The sequence below is a fragment of the Peromyscus californicus genome, unplaced genomic scaffold, assembly GCF_007827085.1.
Source record: "Peromyscus californicus insignis strain IS unplaced genomic scaffold, ASM782708v3 Scaffold_12__1_contigs__length_115047231, whole genome shotgun sequence".
Lineage (NCBI taxonomy): Eukaryota > Metazoa > Chordata > Mammalia > Rodentia > Cricetidae > Peromyscus > Peromyscus californicus.
In genome coordinates this window covers 46,291,336-46,304,286 of record NW_026294413.1, presented here as the reverse complement: position 1 = coordinate 46,304,286, position 12,951 = coordinate 46,291,336, and the positions used below count along the sequence as shown (strand labels likewise).

Sequence of the window (12,951 nt, the reverse complement as noted above, 5' to 3'; positions counted from 1 at the left end):
TTTTCTCTGACACCCACATGCAACCCAAGTCAAAGTTGATTTTTGAGAAGGGGAAATAAAAAGAGGCCTCTGTTTATGGTACAGTATGAACACTCAAATTGGAGTCTAAACTATGATTCAATGATGATTCAGATTTGGGAATGGAGAACTTTTGGATTTATTAAAAATCTAGATAAAATCAAGTGTAACTAAGGATATTTTAACAGATACCCATAAGTGCCAGGATGCTGAAACTATGTGGGCACACAAAGGCTTCTTGCTTTCTCAGTCCTTAGGCATGGGATGGAGACTCCAGAGGGATGGAACGTCACTCTCAAAAGCTCCTCCTGCCACTTCCAACCTTATCTTTTGGAAAACAGAATTCTAAATTACCTTTTATTTTCTCTCCTACATGTCGCTTAATTGATTAAATACCAGTTAGTAATTTAACATTGTGGATGATTTCTCAGTTGGCATATAAGCTTGATAATTGGCTTGATTTTTTTTTCCGCATTCCCATGTACAGCATCTGTTAATTACCTGCAACACCTCTACAGATTTATTAGAGTGTGTTAGTGATTTACTGCTGAACCACGGGCACCTTGTGGAAACACCCTAGTTCCCCTCCCTCCAGTATTTTCCCTTTATACCGCCTTCCCCACAAAACAACTGTCATATGACAGTTTGTCATTAATTGCAGAACTAAGCAACTGCCCTTACAGCCTTGTTTATTCTTTCCACCTGGTTTTTCGTTTTTCCTTGTTTGGGTTTTTTCAAGCTACCTCTTTGGGAATTGGGCTCTTCATCAATAGAAAAATTAGCTGTCCATTGCCCAGAAATGTCCCCACGAATCACCGTGGTATCTACCTCCAAGAGCTGGTAGACAGATTCAGCTCCTCTTTCTTCTAGATGGCATGGTTACAAAGAGAGGTGGTGTTTATTGTCCCAGTGGTCTCCAGGGACTGTTCTGTGGCTGTCTGCCTTCCTGTTTCCCTGTCCTCCACAAGGGTAATTTCTTGGGTGCAGATGTTGACAATGATGAGTTTCCTTCCACCCTGCTGCAGTTCAAATCTGTGAGCTAAGGAAGGGCTTCCAAAGCCAGGGCAGCAAATGCACGTCCACCGAGTGGGCAGTAGTCATGCCCCAATAAACTGATGGAATTATTTACTTTTATTGTTACTCATAGACTTACTATACAGTAAAATTATCTTAGTATTTGACTTTTAATTAGAGGCCTTTAAAAGAGGAAAACAGAACAATGGAGGCCTTTCTCTGTTCTAAGTCTTTTTGAGAACAGTACATGCTCTGAGAACAGAAGGCTTCACAATTCCATAATACACAGCTGGGTATAAAATGATGATATAGCCAATTACGGTAAACAATTACATCATTCTGCTTTTTAGGAACATTGGTAAGGATTTTATGTGTAATTTGGTACCTTTTACAATGGATTTCCTAACATACCATTGCAGCCAAATACCCTTGTCTTAATATTATCCCCCTTTATGGGTGAGTAGGCAGACGCTCAGTGAAATTTCCTGACTTGATTTCAACCACTGCCCTAGTCACTAGACATGGCAGGTCCTCAGATCTGTGGTTATAAAACCAGCGCTTAAGCCATCCCTACCACAGAACTACAGCCCCATGAACACGGTAACAGGCTATAAAAGAGAAGACCTCTCTGTATTTATTTGATTCAGCATCTTTTGAATTTTATGTCGTGAATATATGAATGGCATGAATGTTTGGATAAATCATATTCAGGCACATACATATCAGCTCAACACAGTGTCCAGCATGAGACCAAGAGTCTTTTACATGCAGGGCCATGGAAATGGCTCAGTCTGTAAGCAAACATGAGAACATAAGTTCAGATCCCTGGCATTCCTATAAATAACTACATTGGAGTACACTTGTGATTCAGAGCTGGAGAAGTGAAGACAGGAAGTGTCTAGAGCTTTATGGTCACCCAGTCTAGCTGAGTCAGTGAGAGACCCTGTACGAAGAAAGTAAGGTGAATAACAAGAGAGAAAAACACCTACTTCAATCTCTGGACACACACACACACATACACATGCCACATATATTCTAAAGTCTTTTAAATGCCTTAATTCATTTCCTCCTGTGAACCATTAGTACCACAATGTGCCAGTAAGCAAATTGAGCAAATAGGTGTGTAGTAGTATTCTTAAAGCTATAGTAGGACCAATCTGAATGCAGCCTCCTTAAAACCCCATTGCCCACATCTTTGCTAGCAGTTGATGCAACTTCTGTGTGCCATCTATGTAACGACGGCTATTTCTCTGTAACCTTGCGGTAGCCCTGCTGGAGCAGACAGATCCTCATTTTTATAAATCAGGAAACTCAGGCTGCAGTGATACCAAAGAATTTGCAAAGAGCCCTTCCAGTCATTGATGAGCAAGGATTTCTCCCAAGTCTGACAGTGAAGCCTCCTGTCTTTCTCCTAACCCCTTCCCCCACGACACTATTCTAGACTTTGGGTGGAAGCTTTAGACTCTAAATGTTGATATGTGAGCCGTAACCTACCGGAGACCGTGGGGAGATGGTATGATGATGTATGGCCGTGTTTCTGATGTTCATGTATCCTGTGCTTTCAGGAACTCCGGAACGCTCAAAGTGAGCAGCTCATGGGCATCCGCCGCGAGGAGGAAATGGAAATGTCTGATGATGAGACCTGCGACAGCCCGACTAAAAAAATGAGAGTCGATGAATCAGGTAATGCTGGTAGCCGCCAGGTCCCCAGAGGTATCCTAGCGAGCACCGCCTCTTACGTGGGGAATAAGTGCCAGGAAATGGCCACATAACTCACTTTTATTTGAGTTGCACTAAACTTCCATCTTTTGAGTAACTACATTTTATTAATAGAACGTTAAACTCCTCCTTGGGAACACGGTGATTTAAATTGCTCCAGTTGTTTCTCCATATGTAGATCTGGGGCCATTATCCTTCTTTCAGGGACCTGTGCCTGTTCCCATAAAACCCCTTTTCCAGAGTGTGGCAGCCACAGCTGATGCTGAATTACAGATGAAGTTTGGTTTCAGTCCATGTCCTCCTTAGGAAATGTTTAATCCCTAAAGAAGCTTACTAACCAGCTAGCATGCTAGAAAATTAAACATTCCCTCCAATACAGTCCACCTAACTTTTCATCGAGATGGGGCCACACATGGTACCAAGTGAGGGGCATCTCCTCCTTGAGTTGAGTGGAACTTAAAGAACGCCGCCTTTGTGCACTCTGCCTTATCTGAGACTGATTAAAACTGTCTCCTAGATTCACAAGTGAGTTCTTAGTGTTTACAGGTCCAGTCAGACTGGAGGCACCAAAGGAAGGTAGCTTGTGAGAGGGAAGGGATATTGTCCTATGGACCTGCCGAGACCCGCAGTCACCACCACGGCCAGAAAATAAAATTAGAGAAATGTAATAAGTTCCATCTTCGTGTGTGTACCATGGGATAAAACACATACCTGTCTCTGGTTTCTAACTGAAAGATTGTAGGCGACTGAAATAGAGGATCTTGGCTAATTTGTTGGTAGAAGTGGAGGGGTAGAAGCAAAGACACCCCCCCTTGCCCTCTGAAGATAGGATGACAGTAGGTAGAGATACACTCATTGATGATGTGCGTGGTTAAACACAGTGTGATCACTCACCAACCCAACATGACATAGTGCTTATATACTATTTTCCTAGGGAAGGGACAGGGTAAGGACTATGGGCAATTCTGGGTAATAGTAAGTGATTTGTAGTAGTACTCCATGAGCCTGGAGAATATGGGACATTGACCTTAGACAAAGTCAGCTGGGTGTCAGAGCAGACAATGGATGGTAAATGGTTCTCTGTGGAATGTTAAATGACATCAAAGCCGTATTAACAGACATCAGCCTCTCTCCCGACACTGTCAGGACCCACTGAGACAAACTTGTAGGACAGGGGAATGAGACCTGGCATTCTGTAATCAAAGATCTTTGGGGAAGCGCACTTGATACTTTCTGACATTGGAGAGCCATTGCCCTAGAAAATCTTGCTTTCCCCCGGAATCCCATCCTTGAAGTTCTTTAGAAACTTAGCACACAAGCAAACACTGTATCTCAGGGACTTCCCAACCCCATTGTCTAAAAGCTAGCCCAGCATTTCCATCTCTCATTAGATGGAGACTACCTTTCTCAGGACTGTCCCACTCTAAGGTGTGAATCTGGTTATTTGAAGAGAATTCTGTCCTCACGGGCACTTCTGTAAGTCTTCATATATGAAAAGAAGGTTTATTCATGTGATTTTCTGAAATTCCATGTGATCTTGCTATAAAATGTTTCTTTTCTAAATGGTTTTTATCATATTTGAAGATGAAAATTGGATTCTTAATATCCTTCTGTAAAGTGAGAAAGAATTTAGTCAGTTTGAAATTCTGAGTTGAACCTGTGCCTTTTTGTATATGTAACATTTCTTTCTTTATTTTTTTTAAATTTTATTCATTTTACATAGCAATCACAGATCTCGCTCTCATTCCTCCTCCTGCTCCACCCTCAGCCTTCCTCCCCCTCCCAACCCCCCACTCCCTCCTCCAAAAGGGTAAGGAGTCCCATGGGGAGTCAGTAAAGCCTGGTACATTCAGCTGAGGCAGGACCAAGCCCCTCCCCGCTGCATCAAGGCTGAGCAAGGTGTCCCACCACAGGTAATGGGCTCCAGAAAGCCTGATCATGCACCAGGGATAGATCCTGATCCCACTGCCAGGGGCCCTCAAACAGACCAAACTACACACCTGCCTTCTGTATGTAGAGGGCCGTCAGGTCCTATGCAGACTCCACAGCTGTCGGTCTAAAGTTAGTGGGTTCCTATGAGCTTGGTTCAGTTGTCTCTGTAGATTTCCCTGTCATGATCTTGACTCCCCTCCCCCCCCATCATGATCTTGACCCCCCACCCCCACCCCCCGTGCTCATATAATCTCTCTCCCCTCTCTCTTCGACTGAACTCCCAGAGCTCAGCCTGATGCTTGGCTGTGGATCTCTGCATCTGCTTCCATCAGTAACATTTCTTTTTAAACAATCTGTCAGTTTCCATAGGGAGAAATGCATGTGATTTCACGGTTTGTTTGGGATAGGCTAGCATAAGGATGAATAAACAGTAGGTTCACAGAGTTGATCTGGGAAATCACATCAACAACTGTACATCTGTAGGACTGATACCAGAACTTAGTTTTAGACATGCCCACGGAGGCAGCAAGGACCTGTGCCCTCCTCAGGGACCAGCAGTCCCCCCTAAAGGTCTGGAGAGCAGTTTCTCAGACCTCCCTTGGTTGATGCACCAGGCATCCGATGAGAGCACGCAGTATAACCTACACTTTGAAGACTTTCCCCAGGCATGTTACTTGGTCAGCGGAATTAATGAGCAAATGCAGTGCGTGTTGGCTGCCATGTACCGAGGGAAGAGATGAAAGGGCTGGAGTTCAAATGCCAGGCCCCAGAAGTCCAAAGTCCTTTTCGTGTTTCTTCAAATGAGCTGGGCCAGAGGACGTGGCATGTGGTTTCGGCAGAGAGCAGAGGACTGATTAAAGGGATGAGTAAGCAGCTGACCATTTTTATGCCACTGGGCCCTGGAGATCCTGCCCACAAGCAGGCCATTGTTTTCCTTTCAGCTCTGAGTATTCAGAGACATTGCCTGATGGCAAGAATTCCCATCTGCTCTTTGGACTAAACCATGCTAATAACAGCATAAAGCAAAGGAGGGGGACAGAGACCTCATAGACTAAAGGAAACAGCCTTTCCCGTCACTCATTTTTAGGTACAAATGTGTAGCTGACTGTCCCCCACATGGGAGCTGCTTCCCCACAATGTCCGGCCCTAATGAACCAGTGGGAGCTGCCAAACATGAAAATGAGAGTCTCTCTCCTTTGCAGGAGCCGTCTCCGGCCCAGCTCCTGTAGTCTCAGCTGAAACTTTTTCTTTTCTTTGCCTCAAATATCTTAAGGAAATAGCTGGCCCAGGAATTCTTAGAAATTCCAGGAAAGAACACCCTCTAGGGGACCTTCTGTCTGTGATAGGAGGACATGGTGAAGCCATACTCCTCAGGGTGGTCAGGCTGGAGCTCCCAGTGCCAGCTTGGCATACCCTCTCCCCGCTAGGATACTCACAACTGCAGCAGGCAGGAGCGTTTTCCAATGAAACAGAGCAAACTGACTTTGTGTCTAGAAATAACACAATCGATTATGCATATAAAGGCTTGTATGATACTTTTGTTTTTATTTCTTAATAACCAAAATATTTCAATGTGCCTCTGCTTTTCTGGTTATAAAGACTATATCGTTCTATTTTTTAACTTTTCTCTGTGTGAAATGATTAACAGCATATCTCTGGCTAGAGTTCCCTGGTTCTGCTTTAATATAGCTCTTGGCAGACCGTTCACACTCCCTCATTGGTTGGTCTTAAGAGGGAAAAGGCATTCGTTGGAGCAAAACTAAGACAGTGATGGAAATGGAAATGATTCTGCTAATAACTGAAAACCCTGACAGATTTATCAAAGCATCCATTGAGGAAGATCAGCACCATCTTCCAGAGCTTGTGAAGCTGGCTTTTGATAAAAGTGTAAATGGGTTATTGCTTAGTTTGCCTCCTGCTGGAATCAAGCCAAACCTTTAAATCTACATCTAGTCCTCCGTCAGCGTCAGCTCCTGTTCCCTTCCTTGTCTCTGTCCTCCCATGGTCTTCTCTCCACGTGGACAGTGGAGGTGGGGCAGCCGCATACAAAGAGGACAGGGGCAAGCCACACCTGGAAGGCTTGGTGTGGTAGAACCCAATAAGTTTTAGAATCGTTAGCGTTAAACAAGCCATTGTATGTTAGGGGCTTGTGCCTTTACGAATAATGCCAAGTGCAAAATAATTGCTTGGTAGTACTCTGCTTATGGTCTCCATTGTTCTCCAGCACCTGGCCCGAGACCTTTCTCCAAACAGTTATAAGTATGTTGACCTTCACACACATCCTTCCCTTGCATCTGCCCCGTCATCTGATCGTAATGTTCTTTCTTGATGTCTTTCTTTCACGATTAACACTGGGAACATTTGCTCTGATTCGATTTAAAAGGCACATGTTAAGATGCATATTCAATGAGGATGCTTCCTTTTGCTAAAACATTCAGAACTTTGTGCAAAAACTCATTGTCACTGGCTGAATAGGCATCTTTCTGATTACCAAAGGCATTTGCAAATCACCACACGGTGAAGGCATTGTGGCTCCAAAGAGAGAGTTAGACCTGATGCCCCTGCCCTCCAGGGGATGTGATGGATGCCTTTTGAAGAAATAAAGCATGGTATGCTAATTAAGGCACCAGGCTGAATAACAGGTATGTCCTAAAGCCAGGAAGTGAAGTGTGGTATCATCCATCCCTGCCTCAAGGTTACGCCATCCATTCAACATTCCATGCATGTTCAGAAAACACAAATTTTAGAAAAGTGGAAAGACAAGGTTCTTGCTTAATGACAACACTTAAACCATTCTTCAGGACATAACAAATGCTTTTAGATTCTAACTGAACCTCATTTAAAGTCTGGGTTCTTTATATGAACATGTGTGTGTGTGCATGGGTGTGTGTCTGTCTGTCTGTCTGTGTCCGTGTCTAGGCTTGCATATGAGTGTATAGGTCAGAAGATGACTTTCTGGAGTCACTCACCTTCCAACTTGTGTAAGGCGGGGCATCTCATGTTATTTCTGCCACTGTGCTGCGCATTCCAGACTAGCTGGACCTCAAGCTTCCAGGCGTTTCTCCTACCTTCACCTCCCACCTGATGAGGTATAACTGATGGGATGACCACATCTAGCTCTTTCCCCCCACTCTTTTCTTGGGAATGCAACGTCAGGTTTTCAGGCTTGTACAGTAAGCATTTTTACCCACTGAGCCTCGCTCTACCCACAAATACTTTTTAAACGACGAAGTTTTCTCTGTGTTGTCAATTTTCCATAGAAGCTCACAAAACCATTTTGTTTTATTGTTGTTGTTTTTAATTTCACCAAGAAGTTGAACAGTGATTTCCAGCAGCCACGTCAAATTAGGGATTCAATTTTAATTAGAATAACAGTGTTTGATCTGAATAGTTTTATCCATAGCAGGATGCCTTGGATTTAAAAATATGAATATTAAGGCTGTCTTTGGCTGTCCCCTTGATTTCTTGAGTTCCAAGATTACCTTTGGTTTTCTGTTACTGCATTCCCCTCCTAATTACATTCTGAAAGCCCAGTGGGGGTGCCCCACAGGGAGTCTGAGAAGAGGCTCACTGCAGCCCCACACCAGCCAAGCACAGAGGTTACTAAATACCAGCTAGAGTCTGACTCAAGATGGCAGTACCGATGGCAGCTTGCCTGAGGCTGCCTTTTGGGAAGGAGGCCTGGACTGTGCTCTGGGACAGCTAACCACAGAGGTTTAGCACCTGGCAGAGCAAGAGTGGCCTGCTGTGGAGAATGGGAGGGTCTATTGATAGCCACATGCCTGGGCCCATGCTCCCGGAGGCAGGCACAGCATTGAATAGAAGCTGGAAAGACAAGCTGCTTTCCTGTGTCCTGAGAGCCTTGAGCATCTCCTAAAAGAACAGTGGCATCTATTTAGGAAGGACCCCTGAGTCAAAGACAAGCACATGCTTCTCGGGCTCAGCTGCATGTCTTCTGGGAACCTCAGTGCCAATGAGGGAATAGTTTTGTTTTGTTTTTATGCACTGTGCAAATCTTACCAATGGACTTCAAATAAATGTTTATTTTCAGTTGATTTTTTTCAGTTCCCTGATTTTATGTACAGTTACAATTCCCTGCCATAATGGACAGGCTTCTTAAAAAATACAAAAACCATTTCTCCTTGAAAATTGATTTACCTTTTAGATACTTGGAGACAGATATTATTAAATGGATCTTGTAGGAACTCTTTCTGCTGGAGGTTGTCCAAATGGACCCTCTGCATCTGGGTTGTAAATTCTTGATCTTACTGTAAATTTATGCCCTTACTGTTCTATGGTGCCTAGCAATGCCACAGTTGGCTCCTGACTTCTCTCGTAATGAGTAAACTTTCCATAACTAACCACTTCCAGGAAAACTGCCCTGTGTTTTTAGATCTAAGGAACTCCCCAGGACCCCCCTGCTTTGCTGCCCTTCTTTCAAACTGAGTGGAGCCCTTGTTAGGGTCCAACACTTGTGCTTGGCCTGGAGCAAGGAAGGCTCCCTCAGTGGCCTCCCGTGGTCACTCAGCCTAGTACTCCAAGGTGCATTTACAAAAACAGGCTCTGTGAGGCTCTGACTTCCTGCCAAGCACAGTGAGCCCTTCTGAACCCTGCAGAAGACTTGGGCTACTAGGTAGCTAGCAGGCAAAAGAAGGGAGTGAGGAAAGTTAAATCATTGTCTGAAAGGGAGAGCCGAGAGGGCTTGACTGTGAAGGATTCAGACAGTGGGGTCTCAGCCTCACCCCTTGCATACAGCCCACAGGAACCCAGTCCTTTCCACTTCCCAGAACACCATCATCTCTATTCCAGCTTCCTGTGGTTGGGGGCATTTCATTGTGTTAAGGCTCATAAGAAACTTCCCCCATTTCCTTAGCAGGCTCTAAGGACACTGAGGGAGTATTTATGTAATAAGATGCAAAGTTGCTATGGAAAATACTATAGCAACCTAACACCTCCTGGAGCCAGGCAGGGGCTTGTAACAGCAGTCTAAATTTACATTTACCGGAGTGTCATTTTATCGACACTCTTAGTATCTCAACCTGACAGGATGTTAAAATATGTTTTCAGCTCAAGTTTGAACAAAATTAACACACTGTTGTTGGAGTTTCAGTGTATTCTTCCTGACTTCTGGAAAAAGCTATCAGAATAATTCTGGAAGAGGTTAGATGGCAGACTCCCAGTGAGTTGGTAGATTTCTATTGTTTTGCTAAACATAGGGCTAGATTGCCTTGCATTAATGACTGATTCCCCCTTTACTCTGTAAGCAATACAGAGGAATGCCTGATTATGAAGAGAGAACTCGTTCTCAACACTGTGTGCTGGCAAGGGCTCGCTCACTTGTGATTTCAGTAGAAGCTCCTAGAAGATATTTTCAGCATGTTAGCTCACTGCCCTCACCTTGAGAAGCAGCTAACATTGTTTAAAAGCAAAACTATTTTTTTATATACAAACAAAATATAGTCTCTTAAGGAAGTCAGTGGCTAAGAATGGCGAATGTAGCAGAAGATATGGCTGTTACAGTGCTCTAGAAAAAGTTTGCATTGCTAATGTTTTGCCCTTCTATGTAGTAGAACCATCTATTTCAATGTGTTTTGTAAAGCTCAATAGAGGTAACGTTACATTATTTGGGTTTTGCTCGGGCCTTCTTATATAACACATCTTTAAAAGCCTTCTGATATGTTCATGACATTAAAAAAATGCAGAGCAAGTCTGTGTTCCCTTTTGGCTCCTGGCTTTTTCTCTCAAATCATTGGGAGATGAGGCTGCCATGAGTCTTTGGTCATAGTGAACACCTGAGGTTCTTGAGGCCTAATTACTGGAACAGCCCTCCAACACCATGTTTCAGATCCATTAAATGTGAACGTGGCTGAGAAGCCATAGATATGTAGGCCAGTTACTAATGAAAAGTTCATATCCATTGATTTTCTTCTATGTCTCTCCATCTAAAATCTAAAAGTGTGGCTCCAAGGCTGTCAAAATGGGACACTGGCCAAAAGAATCAATATCAGACCATATTAAAGCACACGCTGTTACATCTTAGCACCATGACATACTGCTGATGGGCATCGATGTCCTCATCCTCCTCTGCTTTTCTGTTTCATTGTTCATCTAAGCACAGTTGGTACCATCAAGCTCTTAGACCCTGACCAGACATCATCCTAACCAGGGAGCCACATACTAATGGAAAAGGAACTTGAAAAAAGTAATTGTTTTCTTTCTTATTTTCAGGAATTCCACTTGCCATTGTATGTTTATCTTATAATTAGAAGCCCTGGAAATCGATGTTTAAAGCAACCTACAAATTGTTACTATATTATGCTTTTCTGTGTCTTCGAGATGCTTCTCTTGTATCGATTGAGTAGTTTTGATACTTGGAACAGACAATGTGTTCAGCAGCTGGGACATCCCAGTTTCAGGACACAACATGTAAAACCTCCTGAGAAATTTTTAAGGAAGAAAAATTTTTATTTAAGCTCCAACCAGTAGCAGAGACATGGAGAGAATCATATCTGGGGCAACAGTTGCATGACAGTGTTAACTGCGGAGCTTCGAGCTGGACATTGCCAAGTCCACAGTGAGGCCTTCCTGATTCTACAGCTCCTGCATTCCCACTTGGGGCATGTTGAGTCATTGCAGCTTGAAGCAGTTACAGAAATTTTCATTTCCCAGAATTGCTTAGAAACTTGTAAATATCTCACTGTACTCTTATATACACTGCACTGGAGTATCAGTTAGTGATGCATCTGATCAGATCTGGAAAAGGAATCATGTTTTAGAGATTTTAAATGGCACAATAGAAGTTCTCAGTGTAGTTGCTAAGTGATAAAAGCACTTACAAAATGGCATATGTAACTCCAAATGTGTGCTTATATATGTGTTATATTCAAATTATATATATATATATATATATTATGAGATCTATAAGGAAATGGGTAAAAATATTTAGAGTGTATATCTGTAAAAGATGATAATTTGATTTTTTTATTATAAATGATTTTTTTTCTTCTTTGTGTACTTCCAAAATGTCTACAAGAGGTGTGTGGTTTTGTCTTAATAATACTATAAGGTACATTAAGTTTAAAGTTCTGAATCAAGAACTGTTAGCCAGATATCAGACTCACATCTGGATGGGGGTGAAGGTATAGCTTGCAGAAAGAAGGGTACATAGAAAAGCTGTAGCTGATGACAGAAAGATTTAGAGTTCTCTTTATTAAAAAAAAAACTGGCTGTGAATAATGTAGCTGGTATTGAAGAGGAGAACATGATTAAAGGTCAGTTATTCATTTCAACAATCCCAAAGTCCAAGCTTCCTCTCCAGTAACACCGTGGCCTTACTGGTCCTGCAGACACTAAACCTATAGCAGAAATGCTTCCTGGAATGGTAAGTGAGCTTGGTGCTGACAGTTTAAGGAGCCTTAGGAAGTTAGCTGACCAGTTCCCGCAAGCATTGCATTGTAAAGGTGCACCCAGTAAACTGTTTTTAAGTCCACTCCAACAAAAATAAATATTCAGAAAACTGGCACAATCTGTTTTCTGGTTGAATGACATTTTCTTAAAGAGTGTCTGCTATATGGATATAGACAGAAAGAAGAAACAATTTGAAGAAATGTTGGGAATGGATGAACCATACACACAGTCATAACCAATGTTCTCTGTTACCTAACTCTCCAAAGTGATAAAGAGAAAAATAAGGCTGCTTCTCTCTGAACACGAGCACACACTAAATGACTGATCTAAGCTGCAATATCAGCCTTTTGACTTCCCATAGTGTTCCCCATTTTCTTTGCACCCCCAGGGCCTGGGAGAGAGAGCCCACAAAACTATCAGTGTATCGACTCAACATCTAATTCCAGGACTTATTGAAGTACCTCTCCCTGTTGCCCTGTCCCCGGGGCTTCTCTTTATGAGATATGCCTCTAAATACATCTTTAAAATATAAAAATCTGAAGGAGAACACACAGGGCAATATCAATGTCACTGCAGTTCCCACACCCAGGGAAGGTTGACTTTGGAGGAGATGCTGAAAGCCATATGTTTCCTCTTTCCCCAATATTCTGAATTTAACAAGGACCAAAACTGAGTCTTTGTACCCCCAATAATAAGTGGAATTGCTTAATAAATATAAAAAGTCAGTAGTGGACCTTGTTGCGTTATTCTAAGTTGTAAGGCTCGATCTCTGATATATTTGGCTAGTCTTTGGGGGACAGGATAAGAGTTGTCATTCTTCTTTTAGTGACTTACCAGTCAGTTTCTATTTTTATCTTCACA

General features: G+C 42.8%; 1 protein-coding gene across 6 annotated transcripts in view; it reads left to right on the top strand.

The window, feature by feature from the left end:
* Enox1 (ecto-NOX disulfide-thiol exchanger 1) overlaps window positions 1–12,951 on the top strand; it is a 562,201-nt gene that overhangs the window by 450,680 nt on the left and 98,570 nt on the right. For all 6 annotated transcript variants that reach the window (XM_052732691.1, XM_052732690.1, XM_052732689.1 and 3 more), the window contains one exon: window positions 2,598–2,715. In XM_052732691.1, coding sequence (XP_052588651.1) covers window positions 2,598–2,715 — 118 coding nt within the window. The remainder of the gene's footprint in view (window positions 1–2,597; window positions 2,716–12,951) is intronic.